Genomic DNA, 23,359 nt, shown 5'->3' on the forward strand with positions numbered 1-23,359 from the left:
ATTAATTCCACGTTAGTATTAAGAGAAATGAGTTTATCAGTCAATTTCCCACGTCCAAGGGTGACCTGGTACGTAACCATACTGGATGTCAAGAAGAGTCTTCAGGAATTTTTTATAGAGAGGTTCAGGTTGATCACACGTGGGGATGTGGAGACCTTGTCCCATGTATTCGATGTAGGAAATTGGGCTCACAACGCAGGCTGTCCCAGCCCCAAACAACTCCAATAACTACATAAATCGAACCCAAAGATTATCAGACGCGCATTCCTATAATTCTATTTACCGATTTATTTTTATTTGACTCACTCTATTTTCTGCAACTAATCGACAAACTTCTTCCATCGTAATGGTTCTCTCTGTTATTTTGAATTCGTTTATATCCCGAGCGAGTTCCAATATCGAAGACCTGGTGATGCCTGGGAGAATCAAACCGTCTAGTGGAGGAGTTACTAATTGTTTTTCTGCAAAGTGATTAGACAATGATTTGATTATTTTAAAGTAACCATCGTAAATTTACAGAACGAAAAATAATCCAATTATTGATAATTCCGTTTTTATTCACTCCATTTTTTTATTGCTCCAGAAAAAAAAACGAAATTCAACCCCGTAGATTTTATTGGGAGGGTCCCTTTAACATCGCTATCGCTTTTATTAATTTTTATTTTCTATATTTTTATGTTAGTATTGAATTAAAATACTTGGATAATCTCGAGATTATGCTCACCTCCATCCTCATTAATATGAAACATGAAAATATTCATGGTTCCAACTTCTGTAACCTGGTGATCCTCCCCATAGAGCCAGAGCACCTGCTGTAGTCCCTTCTCAGCAGCTTCCTTCTGCACCCTAATTGTAGGTGCGTAATTACTGCCGACTTTTCGATCTCCACACCCTCCTGGCCATGCCCTCGTGTACCTAGGGTCAGCTAGCAATGAAACTCCTTCTGTTCTTTTTTCCCCGGCGAAGTAAGATCCCACAGGGCAGAGAATTACGTAAAGAAGTGCTGATTCTGATGAAGAAACTCCCAGGGTCGGCTGTCAACATCAAAGACCAAAACATTTATTTTTCATTTTTGCTATCTTCGAAGAATGAACATCTCGTGATCATTCAGTGAATGATACGATGTGCAAAAATAGTGATATAAAGAACTTTAGAAATTAACTCGAAAGAAAGATTACACATGTTCAGAACTTCATGATTATAAGGTGAAATGGATTATACAATATTGAGAATTAGAATGGATAATAATTTGAGATACTACATCGATATCGGTAGATTAAATTGGAATACGTAGAATTTATTTTTTTTTATTCATCGATTTATTAATTCACCAAGTCGACACATACAGTGCGAAAAAAATATTTTTGCCGAATATATTCACGTCCTACCAGTAAATATTTAATAAAAGAAAATTAATATATTTTCTTATTAATTAATAAATTTTCTTCTCGATGTACATGCTGCACCATGTATACTAATTTATTTAAAAAAATAGATGTTACGAGAATTTGTGGAATCTCATTCACTTCTAGAAGAAAAAAAATGCCGATGCATGAATTTTTTTTTCTAAGACCAATACGTCGATGGCACAACAGAAGATGATGAAAATTCTCAGTTTATGAAGTTAGGTTGATAAGGCGAGTAGAAAATAAAATAAATAGATAGCACAAATATACGAAGTACATACAAATAGTCAATTATTCACCGGAAGTGATAATAACTCGAGAATGGGGGAAGTTTTCCATGTTTCATTGAATTCACGCGATTCATATTATTTTCGGAAGAAATAATAATTTTTCTAAACCAAATACGATTCTCTGTATGATTCCTCTATTATACAATTGCAGTATCTTGAATGTTTTCGCTTCATGAGACAACTGTGGATACCCCAGATAACTCGAGAGATGAACTCACAATGTAATCGAAGAACAAAAAAGGGAAATAAATGAGATAATAAGCTTTCGCTAAGGTTACGTCTTTGTTAAACGTCGAGAATGATAAGAAATCCTCATTAACGATGCAATATCACTTTTAATTTGATGAGTTTATTTGCAATTAGCGCGTCCATGAAGATGATAGAATCGTTAAAGATCAATTTATCTAACTGTAAAAATATTAAATATAAAAATTTGTAAATTATGTGGGTGTAATTTAATATATATATAATAATTATGTGGGAATAATTGTAATTTAAAAAAAATTATTCAAAACTTTATTTTACTTGTGCGCCGATTTTTTTTTAAATATTTGAGTAAGCTCCGATAAATGAGGGTTAATAGATAAAAATTATCGATAAAATGTAAAAAAAAATGGACGGATTGGAAATAGTGCCAGAAAGCATTAAATGTTTTTCAAAATGGGAATTGGTTGTGTGAGGGGTTAAAAAGCCAGGGAATGAGACAATTCCATGATTGATTGAGCGTTCAATCGTTTCGAGAAACTGAAAAATACGATTATCTCCCTCAACCTTTGTTCATTTGCAATATATTGTTTGAGTGATTGCGAGATGACTTTCCCTTGATACTCATTTTGCGACTTACGTCGATGCCGACTATCGTTGGCCTTATGTAGAGACTGGAGGCCTCTGAATGGGGCACCCATTCCTGGTCTATACCAATTAGTCTGGTGCAACATTTTATGAACTCGATGCTGCTAAAACCTGGCAAGCCCATTCGACGAGCCGATGCATTCATACGTGCCATGTTCAATTCTGGACGGAACAAACGGATCTTTCCGTCGATTCCTCGGTAGGCTTTCATCCCTTCAAAAGCCTAGAAACAATAGGTCAACATTCGGTTGTCAGTATTCTTCATTTTTTCAGTGCATAATCATATCCACTCTCATTGTTTTGGAAATTTATTTCAATGTTTATGCCCTTTGGCAGTTTTCACGTTTTTCATATCTCCCGCTTTCTCGAATAATATTAGTTTATTTCAGTATATGTATTCATTTGATTAACACTTTAGTATATTAGAATATATGCTAAAATAACGATGAAAATATAAACAAAGAAACTGCATTAAATAAGAACAGTCCCCACGCATTGCTCCTTATACAATTAATCGATAATTGTAAGACATAACATTCCCGATTTTTTTCGTACCCAGCCCTCGCTAGATTATGGACATACATAAAACTAACAGTTTTTTAGAAAATATTCCAGTTTATTGAAAATGTTTTCAACTCCTTTTATTACAAAATTGCGATAAAAAATTAGTATTCTCCATTTTTTTAGATTGTTTTGTTCGACTCACTTCGATGGCGTAATGAAGCACTTTAGCCGCAGGGTGAAAGACTAAATTTTCGAGAGGTGTGATCTCAGGGGTTTGCCACCCCCCCAGTGCCTCGTGATAGTAAACCTTGAACATGTGGTCTGTAAAGTATTTTCCGAAACGGAGATCACTGACATTTGGTTTTGGTTGGAGCAGGTGCGGAGGTGCCAGTCTCACTGCAATGTCTGAATACTGAAATGCGAAACATTTTGGTATGAATAGATTACACCGCGGAGTGATACGTCGCCGTTTGAACAGGTGAAGATGAATATACTTTGAAAGAACGTTCTGCTTCTAGTTCTCCCTGAAGCACCTCCTGGTCTAGGATCTTCAGCGATGAACTGTATCTGACATTTTTATGGATCTGCTTCAAAAGACTTCCTCGAACTAAGAGCTGTGAAATAAAAACTATACAGTTCATTATCTGATGATACGTGGCGAATTTTTTTTGCAATAGTTTCCAAGTATTTTTTGGCATAGAATGTAAAAATTTCAGTGAGTATCTCCTCGATTTTTATGTTCCCCTGATACTTTTTTGAAAATTCCGAATTTTTCAATTTCAGCGAATACCTCTATGATTGTTATGTTCTTCTGATACTTTTTTGAAAATTTCGAATTTTTCGATTTCAGTGAATACCTCTACGATTGTCATATTCTCCTGATACATTTTTGAAAATTTCGAATTTTTCAGTTTCAGCGAATACCTCCTCGATTGTCATGTTCTCCTGATACTTTTTCAACAATTCCGAATTCTTCAATTTCAGCGACTACCTCTTCGATTGTCATAGTCCCCTGATACTTTTTCAGAAATTTCGAATTTTTCAATTTCAGCGAATACGTCTCCGACCGTCATGTTCCCCTGATACTTTTTCAAAAATTTCGAATTTCTCAATTTCAGTGAGTACCTCTACGATTGTTATGTTCTCCTGATACTTTTTCAAAAATTTCGAATTTTTCTATTTCAGCGAATACCTCTTCGATTGTCATGTTCTCCTGATACGTTTTCGAAAATTCCGAATTTTTCAATTTCAGCGAATACCTCTTCGATTGTTATGTTCCCCTGATACTTTTTCAAAAATTCCGAATTTTTAAATTTCAGCGACTACCTCGTCGATTGTCATGGTACCCTGATACTTTTTCAAAAATTCCGAATTTTTCAATTTCAGCGAATACCTCTTCGATTGTCATGTTCTCCTAATACTTTTTCAAAAATTCCGAATTTTTCCATTTCAGCGACTACCTCTTCAATTGTCATGGTCCCCTGATAGTTTTTCAAAAATACCGAATTTTTCCATTTTAGCGAATACCTCCTCGATTGTGATGTTCCCCCGATACTTTGTCAAAAAATTAGAATTTTTCAATTTCAGCGAATACCTGTTTGATTTTCATATTCCTCGATTTTCATCTTTTAACAATTTTATTATAAGAGACCACTAAAATTACTACGGCAAAAAGATTGGAAAATTATCCTCACGAGTTTCAAACGCAAAAATGACAAATGATGCGCCCTAAATAAAATATTATTCCAAAAATCATTACTTAGATTTCGTCGCGAATATTCTACTCGACCAAAGACATCGCAATTCTTATCGCTCGTACAATTTTGGGACAATTCTTGAACCTTTCAAATCAGAAGATATTTATATTTACACACTCGACACCCGATTTATATACCTGATGTAAACACATGCCTTTCAGATAAATAAACTGAAAACCTTCGTCTTTACATCACAACCACGGCTGTCTAATTTTCCTCAGAAACCTTGGCCCAGTTTTTCGGTAAGTTAATCGCGTGATTAAAGTTGAATTAAGTTGAGTTAAACATCTTAATTTTTGCATGTGCGAACTCACGAATCCCTTCCCCACTTCACACTTCTTTTCGGAGCACGTGGAGCACTCGATCAGAGGATATCCACCACTTGCCACCACAAATTCCATACGATCTCATACGATCATACGATCATGGGGGGTTGGGTGCCCCCGCACTCTATCACTCTTGGGAGATTAACCCGAAATTCACAAAAAAAAAAAATAACCCGTTATTGCAACCATTAAAACGATCCCAACCTCCACAATCTTCAGTATCATGTAGTGGAGGTTGGGTTTGGATTTAAAAAACCCGCCGTTTCAGGCGCGAGTTCAGCCCCGTCGGTTCAAAAACACCCCATAATAAAACTCCACGTTTTATTAAAATTTCTGCACCTACCTTACGCATCGCATGAACCATCCTTATCTCTTTAAAAAGTATTAAATGGAGGTAAAAACCAGTGTCAAAGTATACACTACACTTCAATAACAACAATAATAACCACAAGAATAATACGTAACTAACTTGCGCTGATTACCCGAATGAATTCAAGAATTTTAAAAGTTTGTCGGAGAAATAATAATGTAACAGAAAAACGATGTGACTATTTAAATATTTTATAGTGTCCTATTGTTTTTTTTTTCAGTTATTTATCAGCAATTCGTTAATCAGCAATTTGCAATTTCGGTTTGTCTTATATTTAATACGGGTAACACTTTGTAATAAAAGAATAGGAACCACGAATGAACGGGACCGGAGTCGAGGGCACTTGTGTCAATTTTCCTCCCGTTGTTGGTCGAATAATGAATTTGAATCGAGTGCCGGTCAATCTTTTATTTATCAGTCTTGGTGGGCAGAGGGGGGATAGAGCAGATTAATGATTCGAGAGAGATAGGGATAATTGAAAAAAAATAGAGGATATGTATCTATTGTGTTACTGCTGAGCTGAGCATTCGATAATTAGAAGCACTCGGATAGATAATTCTTGTCCAATCAATGTTAAATGGGTGGCGGGTTAATCCCCACTCGGGATAATTTGAGAACATGGGCTTGTTTGACGTATGAGAGATAGGGTATTGTGCAAATATATTATTGCGACGAGAAAAAAAAAATTGCGGGAGAAGGGATGCCTGAATCAATGCCCCATTGCGAAAGGGGGTGGGGCGGGAGGTGTACACTGATTATGTTATAATTAAATAGAAAAAATTGTGGGAATGATAATGAGTGGTTATCGATATATTGGAGAAGTATTGTTGGATGTTTCCCCCCTTTTTAAGTGGGGCAAATGCATCATGTGGCTCTTGTGAAAAACATGGGTTGTTATTCTTGGGGTTGGATAAATATTTTCTTGGTACTCTAAAATGCTAGAGGTGACGTATGATTGAATATCGCACGATGGGGCTTTCCACTTCTCTTTATGGGTTTGACATTTTTTATTATTACATTGGATGATCGAATTGGAAATTTTTCGCTTTCTTATGTATATTTATTTATTTTTATATTATGGAATTGGTAGAACGATTGGATTTTTCACAAATCCATATTTTATATTTATGTAAAAACTTTTGAGAAGGGAAATTAATAATAAAATGATAATTAATCAGAGTAATGCAGGATATCTTATAGGCTATTGATGAAAGGGATTTAAATAGATCATCCGATTTTTACTGAGACGTTTAGACCCTTTTAAGGAAAAAAATTATTTTCGTTCTCAATACTTTCATAGAAGTGATGTAACCCAAATATTGTGTGTAGTTATCATTCGGCAATGAGATAATGACTAAATTTTCGAAAGCGTTGATATGATAGTGAACTCGTCATGTTTGATAAAAATTTCGATAATTCGAGTTAATCACCACGTGCTTGGAGTAGCAATTACTCGTCTACATTCGATCAAAGCGACACTGCTGAAAAAAAAAATGGAATTTCATGGGCTTATGCCTATCAGCTCTCAGGACATTGACTCTGAATCTGATATCGGGTTCGAAATTATGAAATTCCAGGTTTCACGCAAAATTCAATAAAATGTTGTAATTGTAAAGTGCGACATGAAAACAAGAATTTTTCAACTTATTAGAATTTCCAATCGGATATGAATATTCACTGTCAACTCCCCTTTAGTTTTAAGTAATATCTGAAATGGTATGATGAATTCGCAGTCACGTTCAATGTCACTCGTAAAAATTCAAGAATATACTTGCCGGAAATGTCTGGTTTTCTATTTATCTATTTTTTAATTTGGAAAGAAAATTGACAATCCTCTTTGTTTTTTCCACGAAATTCTAACTTTTCAAAATGTCATTAAATGCAATTTATAAACCATTAACTTCACAACACGACAAAAATTTTCAACAGCGTAAATCGAATTAACAAAGGAATTAAATCTTGTATTTCTGTCCGCACGTGTCAAAATCGATGTACATCGACTTAAATTCAATGCCTCTGAGTTTATTTGAATAAATTTCTTCTGCCTTTTATTTCTCCAACTCAACCGATTAATATTATTCATTCGCATATTAATGAGTCTTTACTATCGGCATTCGCCATGTGTCTGAACACGAGCGAATTCGTTTATTTTCTATGAAAATGAAAGAAATTTGCGAATGGGAATATCTCAAATCCCGAAGGATGAATTAAGCGTCTTTCGATGTTTGTACTTGTACAATCACAAAAAAATGATTATGCCAAGTACGTAATCATGAGAAAATAACAATTGCTCCCCTTCGAGTTAATTCCGATAAGGCGATGGGTTGAATGCATTCTAGATGTTTCTCACTGGATGAATAATGCAATTACACTTCTATAAAACAAGTCATATTCTAATACGATCAGTGTATTAATATCAGTTTTTTAAAACTGGTATTGATGGATAGAATTTATTCAACTTTACATTCATGAAAAATCATAGAGTTATTTTTTTGAAAACATAATATAAAAGTCATTAAAATAATTATTGATTTATTAACTCAAAATTAATTAAATTCATTTTAAAAATAAACAATTGAAAAACTGTGTACGTATGTATGTAGATACAATAACTTCCATGAATTACATTTCGAATTAAATGTAGTCTACCGTGCAATATATGTTTATTAAATTCTTACGAAGATTTATGTACAAATTATGAGTACAAACAAAACATTTATGCAGATGGAGTGCGTCTATTAATTGTCCTACATGTACAGAAACTCCAAAATATCAGTGGTTCCTCTAACGAAATATAATTACAGTAGAACTCCGTTATAGTCGCACCTCTTATCCATTTCTTTTATCGCATTTCTTTCTTTGCTCATTCTAGTAACTCGGGGCTCCAAGATGTAAGCAATCCATTGTTTCGTCCGGCGAGGATTTGAATTGCGGGGAAAATAAAGCCGAAAAATAAATTCTCCTCGTATTCGAATTAGCTTACCCTTCAACCCCATACAGGCGACTGTAACGAGAGTCTGCTGTACATAAAATAGCATCTGAATATAACTGCAATTATCGTCGAAATTATATTTACAAAATTGTTTGACTACACATGTGATGCACTGATTGCATTAAAAGTAATCTAAATAGTTAAGAAAAAATAGACCAATCTTGTGATTAAAAATACGAAATGCAAAGTGAAGTCAATTTCGTTCCGCATTCTCTCGAGAGATATCGGAATCAATACCGATAATTTTGGCACATTGTCTTATTAAAAAATTCGCATGACACGTGAATATCATCACTCACATGAGTGGAAAATACAAGGGGAACCAGATATTAATCATGTCCTGAAGCTTCTCACTGGTTTTCCCCTGAGTAAAATAAAATGGCTGTTCCTGTACTCTTAAAAGAGAGCATTCCAGACTTTAAAATGCACCAGAATGTTCCTCAAATCGTATAGAACTGTCACACATGTGATGTGTCGTAGCTGATTCTTATGAATTCTCTACTGAGATTAACTTCGTTGTAAATATTCACTACAATAACGAGATTATCACTCATCACTGACAAGTGATTCTTAAAACTACAGCGAATATCTTGAGTGAAGATGCAAACTGAGTATTAATGAGAATTTCTATTCAGTAGCGAAATGGAGAAATGAGACAATCGTAAATTAACAATTTTCTTAGTTGTCGACATATATTCAAAACAATCGATTTGAGAAGGAAGTACTAATAGTATATCAATGATTGGTGAACGTTATTTTCAATATTTGTTCAAAATAACTGTTACCAATTTATCCGTAATGATATTTTATTGTATGACGTTTAAATGCCGAAAATAATGAACACACGAATTGAGTTATTCGGGACTTTTCCTCGGAATACAATAAACGAGTTTTTTGTAGGTCATTAAATTTTCGGTAATAAGTCTTTTAATTTTTCCTCCTAAAACCAGTTGTTCTTTTTAGATCAATTGATTTTTAACGAAACTGTGACATTCCACTTCTTTACTGAATAGTATACCTAAACTAACGAGAGTAGAGCACTTTCGCCTTGTTCTATTCCTCTTACTTTTCACAGAAAAAATCCCCCTTCACTCATAATTCAATTATTCAATGAATTATAAGTGTTGTCAAAAAGCCGAAAGCACTAATTCGCCACTCTCCAGTGTCAATATCTTCGACTTCGTTTAAAAATTGGTTCGCATCAAATCAGAGAAACCGAAAAATGCGAGAAATATCAGTGAAGATAAAATATCTATAAATCTATGTTCAATTCATTCGATAAATTAATTAACTCTCATCACAGCATTTGGAAGGATGGTTTCATCGTCCCATTAAATCTTTCAATGTCCTATCATCGGCAAACCCAGTAATTCTGTCATCTCCATACTTTAACCAATGGCGAATCGTTACCAATTCAGTACAAATAACTCTCGGTCAACTCACAAGGATTAAACCTACTTCCTTAATTCTCAGCTTATCGAAAGATATTGCAATAAACAAGGACGTTGACTCTAACGCGAACATCCACAAATACAGTCTTATGAAATTGGCATGACGCATTAGCCTACGTCTATTGCCATCGACTGCTTCCAGTCTTACGTATTTATTTTCTATCCACACTTTTAATCTATATCGTACATGAATGATAAACAATTGATTAATCTGGATAAATGACCTTGTTCAAAATTCCATAAGATTGTGAGCAATGTTACAAATGGAATTAGAGGAGCTTCAGACAAAATGAAGACTCCATACATTAATGCAATGAAAAATTGGTCTATCCTTCATAAATTCAATCTTACGTTTTCGTTAATTACTGATTTATCGGAAACACTATTGATTTGAGTGGAAATATTAAGGAACTTTGTTATAGCTCATTATCAAATCTTTGATAACAAAAGTTTCTTCATATTTGCTCCAAAAATCAGAAGTTTTAATACCAATTAATTTTGATAAGAAGTCAAGATTTCAAAGCCTTGGCTTTCGAAGAAATGTTTAATATATTTCATGTTCTCCTTCATCCACTATTCATTTTAATTGTACCATTAAAAAATGAAATATTCTCCTTCTATCAATTTATCGCGAATTCATGAAAAGTGCCCAATTACCAATTTTTTGATTTTATAGTACGCAGTAACAAAATTGACCTTCGAACTCGCGAAAATAATAATGAGGCCATCTTACCGATACACGTACCGAAAAAATGAACTGTTTTTAATAACTAAGATTTTATTGATCCAAGAAAATATTCTCTTGCTAATGAAAAAAGTTTAAAATCCCGTGATGAATAATTTTCTTATCCCAACGAGCGAAGAACGTCTATAAAATTGCACTTACCTCACTTTACCAAATTTTCGGCTAAATAATTTATTATAAGAATTCACGATTATAAAAAATGGACAGAATACTTTCTTGCAACAATGACATCTTCAGCCAAACAGTTGTTTTCTCCTACTGTATCTCGAATCCTTCCAAAGAAAGATCAAACAAACGGCCAGAGAAACTTGCATTATTGGTGTCAGTGGGATCACAGAAAAGTCCTGTTTATCATCTTACTCATGGAGAAAGTGAGTGATTTATCCCTTGAATATGAGAGCATCTAGCTGCCACAGATAAGCCATCTGGATATTCCCCAGAAGCTCGTCAGTCTCGTGGACTCTCCATCATGTTACCAGTCTCCTCATTGATAGTAGTGAGATTATTCTTCTTTTTATCCTCCTCATGCATTTTCAGGTTCTTCTCGAGATTCTGACGATTTTGATCGATGCGATACTGAGTCTCGAGGTTCTGCCTGCCAACACTCATAAAATGCTTCTCATAAGACCCCTGATTATCATCTTCCATTCCAGGCCAGTATTGACCAATGCTAGGAGAGATGTCTGGTGAGCTGTCAGTGTATGAAAAGTCCCCGAAGCTCCCATAAATGGGTGAATCCGAGGGATAAGGAATAGCTGGGTACTGAAGATTACTGGGATTTCCCCCGTTCTGATTAAAAAACATTCTCCTGTATTGATTGTAGCAGGTGCCATCGGTATTATAGTGGGAGGTGAGAGCGACCTCCGAAGGTCTGGATTTGACCCTTGAAGGTTGGAAAACGCAGAGAATTGTCCACGTGGGGAGGAAGTACTTTAGCACCAAAACAGTGGACATCACGAGACTGTAGTATATCTGGACGTGTCCGTAGATTCCACTGCATCCGGACTCCTCTCGTCCCATGAACGACATCACTGCGTCGAAGACGACTGAGACGACGGCTGACACTTCGTAGACAGCTGTGACGAGCCAGAGGTCTCGAGTCTGGGAATTCGCTGCTGGTAACATCAGGGTTGATATAGCGTGCTCACTGTTGTGGGTGAGGTACAGAGCCACTACTGCGAACACTTGGACGGCTAGGAAGTCTGCGCTTGATAGCATGAGCCAGTAGGGACCTAGGACACAAGAAGATTTGAATTCGTTATTGAATAAATCGATTTTGCGTAACGAGTAGTGAATTAAGATAGAGACATTACAACAATGTTTGGCAGATCATTGAATTTCAGTCAAAAAAGGTCTTTCAATATTTTCTCATTTTTGTTCAACTCACGTAGGCACTCTGTCCAGGTTCCACTGATGTCCACCATTCCCATGAGAACGACAGTGGTACAGTACAGCATGTACAAACACAGCACAGGATTGACGACGTGCTGAACGATGTCATCCCGGTGTCTGGACCTGGCAGCCACTGACCAGTGGAGATGACAGATCAGGATGAACTGGAGGAGCTTCAGAAAACTCGGAGCAAAGTCCAGCTGAAGGTACCGAATGCCAAATACTGCACTGGCAGCACTGAAAATTCAAAAAATTGCAATCGAATGCATCTAGTGGAGAGGACAATAATATTATATAAATGAATACAGCACCACCAAATTATTATCCTAAGGAAATAAATCGGAAAGATTCTAGGGGACATTCTTTCATGAGAAAGATAAATTCAAGAGCTTCACTGTTCAACTTACCAGACAAAACACTGGATGACGGATACATAGAAAATAACGTAGTGGTGCATCTGGGGATGCTTGTAGGCATGATACTTGACAATCTTGAGGACAGCAAAGAAACAAGTAACTGCACTGATAACGACGATAATACTAATGCGACCGCAGGCAACAGCATCATAGGAATCCAAGCAGCCTTTGTTCAACGCATCCAGCGTTTCGTTGCCGTACTTCTGGCTGCGAGCCATGTCTCAAGGCAATTACCACCAAATATCAGATCATTTCACTGTAACAAACCGATATTGCGTATTAAACGAGTTTTTCCAGGGCGATGAAAAGAATGTAGCACTAGAAAACCAGTTGGACGGGCGCATTTGGAGTCGACTGAATTGAGGTTTATTCATTGGCCTGTCCACACAGCCTTGAAACTTCCGGTCTGTATCGCACTCATTATCATACAATGCGTGTGATGATTCGATGATGATAGCCATGAATTTTGATGTCCCTGCTGGAGCTTCGATTGGGAACTTTCAACACGTAGGGAGAATGTGTCAAAGTGCACGTCTTTCAAGAAAACAACTCACCTAAATGTTCGGAGCGAACGACACTTCCGGTAAATTACAGGCAAACACCGAGACTGCCATCCCAGTTGTTTTTCGAGGTTTACAATAGCTTTGTAATGGGGCAGATGGATTACTCATTAATTTCCATTTTTTGGAGCACTCATAACGAGCCGACGTGTGCACACAGGCGAACAACCATCTTGGCGCAGTAAGGATGGGCGACGTTCATCGATTAATCGAAGGGACCGATGTTTTCCGTTGTTTTCAGAGATAATCGATGTTTCTTATTCGATACTTCCACTCTCGATTATTCGGTTTTCGATATTTTTTAACTATGGAAAAACCGAGAATAAAAACAATTTCAGTTCTTAAAAAATTAATCTAATTATCCTCCCAGTTTGTTTGTCAGTGAAGAAATGAAATTTACCATCAGATATTAAACTCCTATTTTTTCCATTGAATTTATTTGAATCATTTTTTTTAATTATTAACAAATTATTTTTTCTTGGCAATGGATTGTCTATGCGGATGAATTCGTGTAGATCGATTCCTTTATAATCGATATTTTTTCCATATTGTCTCGCCCTAGCGCTGGAGAACCATTGCGTCGCTTTCATGGCGCAGCAAGTTTGGCGCTTTTTTTTGAATTGGTAAAAGCTAGAAAATTGAAATCTAGTTCAATAAGAAGAAATTAAAATTTGAGAAATTCCAATTCCACATATCCACTAGCCATTTCTTTGACTTCGATTTCATGCGTACACATATTTATTTTTTATTACGAAAACGAGAAGAACCAAACGGATAAGTAAAAATTCACTGACTTTTTCCTATCGAATATACAATGCACTGATAATTTCATAGAATCCCAATTTAACTGCAAATTCTAGAAGATTCCAGTAGAAACTTAAATTTTTAGAAAAAGTTGTGGATTTTTTTATTGAGCTTTCCTATACACATCAAATCCATTATTCGTAATGAAGGCATGTACATCTCAGTGATAATCTGATTGCAATCGGAAATTGTTCCGGCAATAAATCTCTGATTCGGCTGGGGAAAACGTAGAAAATGTATGATTACGTAGCGAGAATTCGCGTGAGATTACCCTAACGGTATTCAAAGTGGATCGATTGATAGATGTAATCCCGATGTTTTATATAATTCCCAGTATTTTTGTTCACCCTCAATCGAGGATCCATTAGTGATAATGGAATGGACGACAATTTGTAATGCGTTCTGCTGGGCAGGTGCAAGTGGATAAATCACGGGAGTACATGCATGTAAATTCAGTCGATCTTTTCTGCGCGGCTGAATCTCGTCATGAAATTTCTGTCAAGTTTTTCGATATTTAGTATTCTTCATGTTGTGAAGTCGATTGGTTCGGGAGTTAACATTTTGATGTGGGACAGAACAGCTGAGGATTTCGTTCCTATATGGGAAATTCCAATATTCCGGGAATTGGTCTTTAAAAATCATAATGTCAGTCTGGGAGCCGAAAGAGCTAGACTTCAGGGAGAAACTCTGAGGATTGGTTATCATACGGTAGAACTGGATTTATTTTTTGTTTAAACAGGGAAAAATATTATTTTATCTCTTTCAATAGTGTTTTAGGAATTAATGCCAAATGTTCTCATTTTTCACTTTTTTTTTTAATTTCTGAGAGATGATTGCCGTATCCGTAATACTTATTTATCGTTTTCGCATCTTTTTCTGACTATTTCGTTCTGAATGTGCGAGATGTCAACTGCGGGAAAGTAAAATGGGAATAAATTTGAATTATATAGTGGGCCGTGTCCATATGGTCCTCCACTAATATGTGAATGAACATATTATATACTGTGAATTTTGTAAACATCCGAAACTCCCAGATCTTGATGACAATAAAAAAATTAGTTACTGGGATCAGTCCGCTGCCGAAGTCTATACCAATTGAATCCTATTTGATTCAAGTTGAAATCACCCAATCAAGCCGAGTTTTTGGATTATTTTAAATATCAAACCGGATTATTCCATGAAAAATAGTGGCAATCCAGTCTTTATTCCAGTAGGTAACGCGAAATGATTCAATCCGGAATATCGGCTTGGTTAAAATAATCCCGTGACTGGTTTCAACTATAAAAAATTCTTAATTCTAGTAAAAAAGCTTGAATGAGATATGAAAAATAATTTGCGTGAAATAGAGACTGAAATAGAAAAGAAAAACAAAAACGGAGGGATTGCTGAGTTGAATACCTTTTAACAATAAACAAAAATTATAATCTGAATCACGATCTGAATATGAATATTTTAATTATTCTGGTTCATATTATTAGTTTTATTCCAGGAAATGAACTTGATGACATTCGAAAATAATGGCACAAAACTTTCGGGACTTCTAGGAGACATGTGGACGATGCTCGCAGATTTTTTGAATTTCACGTGAGTACGAATTACTCCTCCCCAACAAAAGATATTTCCGGTATTTCAAGTTGAATCATCAGGTAATCGATTTTATAATGGAGTAATTATATAATCGATGAGTAAATGATGATTGCAGTGTTAATTATCGGTTGTATTTCGAGGTTCAAGATTATTCAGATGATTACTTCACAGATTTATTTAGGATTGAAGCTGTGGAGATACCCGAAGCGAAATTCGGTTCACAATCCAGCGAAAGCCATATCGGTCTCATTGGAATGCTGCGGCGTAATGAAGTGGATATCGTACCACGAGTGGCATTTTACCTGAACACCAATGACATCATCGACTACTCCACTCCTTTATGGACTAATAGGTTTGCAATTTTATAGGAATTTCATCCCTTAAGGATCCAAGGTTATCCTAAAGGATCCTATCGAAGAAAATTTCTCGTTTTAATAATTTTTTGACCTATAAAAAATTCATTATCGTCGCCCAAACAATAATATATGGGACATCAATGGTGGATTCATTGAAAAATTTAATTGCACGGAGACAACAATTTAGTAAATCAAAAAAATTGCGTTAAACTAACAGATGAAATTGAGGAACAATCGCGACTACATATGTGATTGCGAGTGCTAGATATTGAATTGAATATATTTGTTTAAAACAAATAATTGAAATTGTGGAGTTCAATTGTAACTTTACGTGTTTCCAAGAATTGACATTTGAAATTATTATTTATTAAAATGTACCTGAGGGTGCATTCAAGTTTTAAATATATTTGGTGATCTCAACTATTTTCAATTATTTTTTGTGGTACATTAAGATTAGAAAAATATTTTGTAAAATATAACTTCTCAATGGTGTCAATAAATTAACGAATATATTAATTAAATAATATAGTTTTCTGTTCCGATGTTACATAACTAGGTCATTAAGGGTATATTCATTTATTTTTACTAGGTATTTGTTAAGAAACAATAAATAGACGCGAATATATCAGAAGAGTACATAAACCGAATAGTTATTTACTCCAAAAATATTTTTAATTGTTTACAAATAAGTTTACTACATTTTACTAAATTTTTCTCTCATTCAAGGAAAAAGTCACTTTCTGCTTTCGAAGATCATCTACTTCACTCATTTATCCATTTTCCTCGTGGTTCAAGGTTTACTACTAGTTTTTTTATTATCGTCTCGAATTGTTTCAGCTTCCGAGTGTACGTCAGGCCACAATTCGAATCTGACGACTCCTGGATCTTTAAGACTTTTCCTCTGCCTTGTTGGATTTCTATCATAATTTCTATAGGACTCTTCAGTCTCCTGGGGGCTCTGTTTGATAGGTTGAACCAAGCAATGATCAGATTTCATGGGAATACTCTACAAAATCTGCTATTGGAACATTTTTTTTATACCCTCGGAGCGTTCTGCAATCAAGGTGATTTTTTTTATACAGCTATCCACAATTTTTTTAAATAGAATGTCTTTTTGCAATGGTATTATTGTGCTATTTATCAGGGAGTATAGCTGTCCACGTGGAGCGATCCCGGATAATGGCCTTTTCTAGAAGAGCGTCCGCTTGGCTGATTATAAGTATTTTCAGTACGACCCTCGTTGCATCGATGACGCATAAAGAAATGCACCTGCCATTTACTGGCATTGACTCGCTGCTGGTCAAAACAGATTATAAACTTATTCTCAGTACTGCTTCACTCGCATTCAGCAAGTTCCAAGTACGAAGTTCTTGTCCATATTAACATTAATTTGCGTAATTGCGGAATTATGAAGTGGGCACTCAGAGAAAATAGAATATTACGGTACAAGTGAAATGAGTAGTTTTTGAAAAAGTCGAAAAAAACGATTCTCGGGAAATTGGTATATCTCGAAAAATCCTCAACCGATCGATCTGAAATTTTGCCGAGATATACTCCCTAATAATCCACTATTCCACAAAATTTTAGATTTTTAGCTTCATCATTAATCTTTTTGGATTCACTTTTTTTTAATTAACACGCATGCAAACACACACACACATTTATTTGAAACTTGGTATTTTCACGTTTGATGATATTCTACATAATTTTCACGCAAAATTCCAAAATCGAAAAATGAGTGACAAGATACTTCTTATGATAATATTATTTAATGAAGGAAGTTTCTTTCAGGATATTATCCTCCCGAACTACACATCTCGTAAGTACAGGCGTAAAATCAAATACGTTTCTGTCGCCGAGGACATGTACAGAACTGGATGCCATGGAACCGGCAAAGATGCCCTTTTCGAAGCTGAGGACAGACATCGCGCCAGGGCTACTCGCACGTGTACATTCATTCCAACGGAAGAAGCATATTTTTCAACTTGGATCACCACAGGAATGGTCAAGGGTTTTCAATTCAAACGGCCAATTGATAATGGGTAAATAGGAATTATGAATTAAACGTTTTTCTGATATGATCATAACTTGAATTGACTCCACTCATCTCTTTCATTCTAGAATTTTAAAACTCATTGAAGTGGGTCTTCTGGACGCCTTGAAGGATCGCTGGCTGATTCCTCCGTTGTCATGGCCCCCCGACAAATATGTTGTTGTCGGAATGAAACAAGTCTACGTCATCTTCACAGTTCTGGCAATCGGTGTAATCGTTTCGCTCATCATCTTTATTGTGGAGTATATCGTTTTCATCCATCGGCGACACCATCTCCGGAGGAAATGGGATAAACAACTTCGAAAACAGGCTCTCAGACTTAAAATCCCACTCCATAATCAAAATCTCTTGGTAAACGAGAGCAGCCCCAAAGAAAGAAACATTTTCTTACTCTGACAAATTTTTACTGCGTCGATTTACACGAAATTCATTCAAAAATCAATTGATGAATTCTATATTTTGAAAAATTCTATATAATTATGGAATTTTTGTAGAATTATTTTTCATTTACAGGACAACTAGATAACTGGAAATAGTGAAAACTCACGAAATTTTCTTCTTAAATTCTAAATCTATTGACCTTTTCTTGAAATTTTAACAATAAATAATAATAAAGAAAATTGTTTCAGTTTTTGAAATTGAAATTACCCTTGGTAGCTCTGGTAAATTAACGACGTATTATTTTCTCGGCTCTCCTGTAAAATTTACTTTTCTTTATATAATTTTTTTTTCATATAAATCATATTTCCCATAAATTGCCAAAAAAAACTTGAAAAATTAGAAGATATCAGCTATGATTCCTTGAATGGTCTTACCACGTCCGATCTCTTACCACTGATTTTCTCGAGAATAATCCAGTAGCGCCTCTACATTCTCTGATCAAAACTTAAACCCATCGCAATGCATGATGGCCTCAGTGTGGAAATAAAACTGATGACTACTCTCTGAATGGTATTTAATAATCACCTGTCAAAAGTTCCATGGTAGTCCATCATTCGGAGTGCATTATCATAATTAGAGCTAATTAAAATAGACCCTAAAATAGCGAGTGTCACAAAATCATCGAGATATCTCGTGGAGGAGGTTGTTGAGAATGCAGCAACTACAGAAGAGTGCATAAGGCAATGGATGCTTTCAGTGTCTGGCTAGGGTTTTGGTAACACATATGTAGCTCAGGGATATCAGAAAGGGATATAAACGGAATACTTAAGATTAAACGACGAATTCCTTCGCCATGTACAACCGTAGACGCACAAACAATTTTACGTACGTCAGTTCGTGCGTCAAGTACATGATCTTCATCCTCAACTTTGTATTTTGGGTAAGTTATTGTTACTTTGGTACAGTACAATGAGTGATAATTAACCGTGAATTATTAGCTCTTTGGAGGGCTGCTCATTGGCGTGGGACTCTACGCTTTTTACGATAAATGGCAGACAACGGGATCAGTTCGAGTGGAGAATGTTTATGATGTTGTGCTCAATATTTCTCTGGTTATGGTCATTGCTGGTGGAGTTGTTTTTATCGTCAGCTTTGCAGGTTGTGTGGGGGCACTTAGGGAAAACACCTGTCTTCTAAAATTTGTGAGTATACTGTGGGCTCGTCGTTGTTCATACTCACTCTATCGAGGAAGTTTGACATATTTATAAAAATTATTGTGAATTTCTGTAGGATCTCCCTGGCACTTGTCATTTTAACACTAAGGAATTATAAATTGTTTTCAGTACTCCTGGTGTTTGCTAGCGTTTTTCCTATTTGAAATGGGAATTGCTATTGTGGGATTTGTATTTCCACATACACTTCAGTCACTTCTGGAGGAGTCATTTACGGATAAAATTATTCAGACCTACAGGGAGGATCCGGACTTACAGAATTTCATCGATTTTGGACAGCAGGAGGTGAGATTTTGTGGATATACATTGAACTTTTATTGTCGTTTATTACCCGCTTGTATCCCAGACTATATCGTATTGTGTTACAACCTTTACAATGACTATTATCCTGGAGTTGTATTAATAGATTATTTACTTATACAGTTTAAGTGCTGTGGCCTCAGTCAACAAGGTTATTTGGATTGGCAGAAGAACGAATACTTCAATTGCTCAAGTCCTGGGCGAGAAAGTTGTGGAGTGCCATTTTCATGTTGCATAAATACTACAGACATTTCTGTGAGTTCTCTCTGATCACTACCTTCAAGTTTCTTCTATTAAATTCATTATTCTCACAAGGAAACCTTCTTTTTAAACAAAAATCTGACTTTTCCTCTTGTTTTCTCGCAGAGTGGACTAGTGAATATAATGTGTGGCTACCAAATTCAGATGCTCCCCCCATCAGAAGCTGGCAAGAGAATTTGGATAAGTGGTTGCATAGAGATTGTCCGCAGCTGGGCAGAGCGCAATCTGTACACAATAGCCGGTATTGCCCTTGGTATTGCACTGAGCCAATTATTCGTCATTTATCTGGCTAAGACACTCGAGGGACAGATTGAGATGCAACGGGCACGATGGAGGTCCTGAGCTTGACCACAGGCCTCTGCCTACCGTTATCAACTTGATTCACATCCTAGGAGGCAGATGGCCAGTGGTCGCAATGCACATGCAGGCCACGACGGTGAAATTGGTGCAAATGCACGTATGGCAGTGCTCGTACTCCTTGCCATTTCCCTTTACGTCATATGTGTATTGTCCCTTATAAGACTAACAATCTACTTCAGAGACTATTTTTACGAGTATCTCGACGGTGGTCGTAAGGAGGAACGTGTAGCAACATAATGACAATTTTTTATTTCTTCTTTCTCACATTCTTAAATCGCCTTTTCGGTGATTTTTAAGGGTTAATCTCGAATTTCTTTTAATATGAATGTAGATTTCTCGATAGAGATCACAACGTTTCGATGTCCCAAATTGTTTCTTAGTAATGTGCACTGAAAAAAAAACAATTTTGGTCAAATTTGCATTTATTTGAAAGAAGTATTCGTGCTTCTCACATCGTACTTCTCTCATTAAATCATTTCCAGACTCTTTCCATTACATTTTAATCATGACAATTATATTTCATATGATTTTGTGAAAACTCCTCCAATAACTATTCATTTTTTTTTAATTTACCGTTTTCTTGAGACGATTTCAATTAATCATTTTATATTAATGATTATTATCAAAAAAGGACAATCACAGTCTTCGATATCATCAGTTTCTACATCAACATAATTTTCGAAATTGAAACCGACTGGAAAGTCTCTGGATATTATTCGACTGGAGAAGCAAATATTGGAAATACTCAATATCCTATCGATATTGATATTTTTTTCTCAGTGTAGCGGTGGGGTAGATGAAATTCATTTAAAGCACTTTCAAAGTGATTAATAATTTTCTACTCTACTCTGAAGAATCGATGAAGATTATATGTTTTATATGCGATAAGCTCAGCAATGTTCATGACTTTTAGTGTTCGAAGTATTCACACGTGATCGAGTAACTGATGATTCTCAGTGTCCAATGTACAATTACTGCCATTGAATATTTTTCACGATGATTGTACGTATTGAAGAATCGAGAGAAAATCCTTCGTATCGTATTGCAAATTCTGCAGAAGGATTAGATTTAGTAGAGAATGGGTAAATAACAAGTTAATTTAATAAATATGTAAGTTTGGAAGAACGATCTTGGAATCTAATGGAAATTGTAGAATTTTTGTATTAAGAGCATGGTTCTGTTAAAATAGACACTTTTGAGGTAAATCTTCAAGAATTTTCTCTTTGAGATTCTTTTATACACAGTAACAACGTTGGAACACAATATCACAAGTATACTTGCAATAATGCATTGCAGGAATGAATAAAATGAATATAATTGGTTCATTTGCGAAAGCCATTTTAATGTTTATATAATTGTAATTTAAGTGCACCACTTTCCACAGGAAAATAACGCACAAATGAGCGGTTGCATTTGCACCGTTGGCGTGCAGGTAGTTGCGAAAGAACGAATGACTTAGTGATTTTAAAGTGAATAGGGATTAAGCTTTTTTGCACTTAGATTGAAGAATAACAAGGGAGAGAATAGTGAATGAAAACGCCGACCGAAATTGACCAATTTCTAAGAATAAATATCATATTTATTTTTATGTAAATGGCTTAGTGGATACTAACAACGCTGGCATGTGACTTCGATGAAGACTCGAACGAATTGTGTAATTAATCGAAAACAATGTGCAAGCTCAATGGCTTGTCAAGCTTGTGATTGGAACGCGAGCGCCGGAGAGAATGTGTATATACATTAACATTAATGATAATTGCCGCATATAATTGTCTACGTACGAGATTTTAATGTCAAAAGGTACAATTCTTTTGCGTTCCATACTCTATTCAATTTTCCATTTTATCCCAATCAATGTTAACGATTAACAGTGCCAAAATCTATGCGTTTCTGCTCTCCCGATAATCTCTCAATCATTTACTCTCGATGGGAAGAGAAAACTTTGACAATAATATTGTCCAGTCGTTGGTTGATTTGTTGATTTTCCACTGGTTCTCGATGATTTTTCATTGCTCTTTTTTATCGATAAGTTCTCTTTTGTGAAACTCTCGGTGATATTTTTTAGATTATCAATTCGATAAGTGGTATTACGGATTAGTATTATGCAAATATATATTTACTAGTTTTTATTAAACAAGTATATTGTTGTAATAGTGACACTGTCACGAATATTAATAAACAATCATGTATAATGGATAAAATTGATATATCTCACTTTATAACTCTGCTCCTAAATCTAACTCGATGTAATTCAAATTGAAATAGTAAATTACTGCAAATATACATTTTTGAGGCAAATTATCACGCCGTTATCTCAAGAAATCTATTGTACCAACTCGAAGCCCTGCGGATAACAAAATGAACGCGTAGTCTCCATTTTATTATTTCACTTTCAGAACTTCCATAAGATGGCGGGCGAGTCCTATCGAGCTCTCGCAATCGGTTTCTTTCTGAGTCTTGGCAGTAAAAATCACAGACTAATAAAAAACTCAGCAATCCAGTCATTCGCCACTTAATAACATTCAACACTGAACATTCCGTTCTCAAGATGGAATGAAAAGAGAAATATCCGCAGAAGATTGCGGAACTGCTGATCCATTCAAGGTGGAAACTGTGCGGATGTCATGAATCCAAATCCTTCGAATGCCCGTCTAATTCAGAACAACATCCCGTAATAATCAATTTCTCATTTCCAATTGAAGATCGATAATTATGAAATTCAAATTTTATTGTGTTCATAAATTGAACATTAAAACTATTAAAAAGCCCGAAATTAAAAACGAAACAAAATAATCTGATAGTGATTTATTTAGTGATTTGTTTATTTGATAATAGCAGTTATCAACTCCAAATTAAGAAATTCGAATTTCAAAATGTTGAAATGTTTATGGGAACATATTTACACTATTTCCTGTTACTAATTAATTATGGCAGCAAATTTCGATTCTCTCATTTTCGTAAATA

General features: G+C 35.4%; 4 protein-coding genes across 8 annotated transcripts; 2 read left to right on the top strand and 2 right to left on the bottom strand.

The window, feature by feature from the left end:
- Positions 1–12: 12 nt before the first annotated feature.
- Bcat (Branched chain amino acid transaminase) lies at positions 13–5,899 on the bottom strand. Of its 3 annotated transcripts, none has more exons than XM_011302286.1 (7): positions 5,479–5,899; positions 3,547–3,666; positions 3,255–3,464; positions 2,541–2,771; positions 725–1,034; positions 307–461; positions 13–228 (listed from the first exon to the last, which is right to left on the bottom strand). In XM_011302286.1, the coding sequence occupies exons 1-7, from the start codon at positions 5,497–5,499 to the stop codon at positions 37–39; spliced, it is 1,239 nt and encodes a 412-aa protein (XP_011300588.1). In that variant the 5' UTR covers positions 5,500–5,899; the 3' UTR covers positions 13–36. The 3 variants fall into 3 exon arrangements, with proteins under 3 accessions (XP_011300588.1, XP_011300506.1, XP_011300662.1); XM_011302204.1 differs by lacking the exon at positions 5,479–5,899 and adding an exon at positions 5,124–5,374; XM_011302360.1 differs by lacking the exon at positions 5,479–5,899 and adding an exon at positions 4,947–5,117.
- Positions 3,459–18,403, top strand: LOC105264693 (glutamate receptor 4-like). 3 transcript variants are annotated; one of them, XM_011301960.1, is made up of 7 exons: positions 3,459–3,530; positions 15,355–15,449; positions 15,634–15,804; positions 16,646–16,872; positions 16,953–17,167; positions 17,600–17,850; positions 17,930–18,403. In XM_011301960.1, exons 2-7 carry the CDS (start codon positions 15,358–15,360, stop codon positions 18,255–18,257), a joined length of 1,284 nt encoding a protein of 427 aa, XP_011300262.1. In that variant the 5' UTR covers positions 3,459–3,530; positions 15,355–15,357; the 3' UTR covers positions 18,258–18,403. The 3 variants fall into 3 exon arrangements, with proteins under 3 accessions (XP_011300262.1, XP_011300099.1, XP_011300180.1); XM_011301797.1 differs by lacking the exon at positions 3,459–3,530 and adding an exon at positions 14,341–14,573; XM_011301878.1 differs by lacking the exon at positions 3,459–3,530 and adding an exon at positions 14,530–14,573 and having other exon boundaries at positions 15,344–15,449.
- LOC105264873 (uncharacterized) lies at positions 8,128–13,255 on the bottom strand. The gene is made up of 4 exons (XM_011302078.1): positions 13,056–13,255; positions 12,493–12,757; positions 12,081–12,322; positions 8,128–11,925 (listed from the first exon to the last, which is right to left on the bottom strand). Exons 2-4 carry the CDS (start codon positions 12,717–12,719, stop codon positions 11,141–11,143), a joined length of 1,254 nt encoding a protein of 417 aa, XP_011300380.1. The 5' UTR covers positions 12,720–12,757; positions 13,056–13,255; the 3' UTR covers positions 8,128–11,140.
- A 368-nt stretch (positions 18,404–18,771) lies between the features above and the next one.
- LOC105266779 (tetraspanin-33) lies at positions 18,772–22,595 on the top strand. The gene is made up of 5 exons (XM_011305225.1): positions 18,772–19,182; positions 19,241–19,444; positions 19,586–19,759; positions 19,898–20,029; positions 20,141–22,595. The coding sequence occupies exons 1-5, from the start codon at positions 19,096–19,098 to the stop codon at positions 20,375–20,377; spliced, it is 834 nt and encodes a 277-aa protein (XP_011303527.1). The 5' UTR covers positions 18,772–19,095; the 3' UTR covers positions 20,378–22,595.
- Positions 22,596–23,359: the final 764 nt, after the last annotated feature.

Source organism: Fopius arisanus, unplaced genomic scaffold (genome assembly GCF_000806365.1).
Source record: "Fopius arisanus strain USDA-PBARC FA_bdor unplaced genomic scaffold, ASM80636v1 scaffold00001, whole genome shotgun sequence".
Taxonomy (NCBI): Eukaryota; Metazoa; Arthropoda; class Insecta; order Hymenoptera; family Braconidae; genus Fopius; species Fopius arisanus.

What these genes read in the sequence shown, in the direction of transcription:
- LOC105264873 (XM_011302078.1), bottom strand. Translation starts at nt 12,719, where the DNA reads ATGGCTCGCAGCCAGAAGTACGGCAACGAAACGCTGGATGCGTTGAAC. An exon ending in GTCATCCAGTGTTTTGTCTG is followed by an intron (nt 12,323 to 12,492) that starts GTAAGTTGAACA and finishes TTGAATTTTCAG; the next exon opens with TGCTGCCAGTGCAGTATTTG. An exon ending in AACCTGGACAGAGTGCCTAC is followed by an intron (nt 11,926 to 12,080) that starts GTGAGTTGAACA and finishes CTTGTGTCCTAG; the next exon opens with GTCCCTACTGGCTCATGCTA.
- LOC105264693 (XM_011301797.1), top strand. Translation starts at nt 14,352, where the DNA reads ATGAAATTTCTGTCAAGTTTTTCGATATTTAGTATTCTTCATGTTGTG. An exon ending in CGGAGCGTTCTGCAATCAAG is followed by an intron (nt 16,873 to 16,952) that starts GTGATTTTTTTT and finishes GCTATTTATCAG; the next exon opens with GGAGTATAGCTGTCCACGTG. An exon ending in TCGCATTCAGCAAGTTCCAA is followed by an intron (nt 17,168 to 17,599) that starts GTACGAAGTTCT and finishes AGTTTCTTTCAG; the next exon opens with GATATTATCCTCCCGAACTA.
- Bcat (XM_011302204.1), bottom strand. Translation starts at nt 5,210, where the DNA reads ATGGAATTTGTGGTGGCAAGTGGTGGATATCCTCTGATCGAGTGCTCC. An exon ending in GTGAAGTGGGGAAGGGATTC is followed by an intron (nt 3,667 to 5,123) that starts GTGAGTTCGCAC and finishes TTTATTTCACAG; the next exon opens with CTCTTAGTTCGAGGAAGTCT. An exon ending in CAACGATAGTCGGCATCGAC is followed by an intron (nt 1,035 to 2,540) that starts GTAAGTCGCAAA and finishes TGATGTTGACAG; the next exon opens with CCGACCCTGGGAGTTTCTTC.
- LOC105266779 (XM_011305225.1), top strand. Translation starts at nt 19,096, where the DNA reads ATGTACAACCGTAGACGCACAAACAATTTTACGTACGTCAGTTCGTGC. An exon ending in TCGATTTTGGACAGCAGGAG is followed by an intron (nt 19,760 to 19,897) that starts GTGAGATTTTGT and finishes TTACTTATACAG; the next exon opens with TTTAAGTGCTGTGGCCTCAG. An exon ending in TAAATACTACAGACATTTCT is followed by an intron (nt 20,030 to 20,140) that starts GTGAGTTCTCTC and finishes GTTTTCTCGCAG; the next exon opens with AGTGGACTAGTGAATATAAT.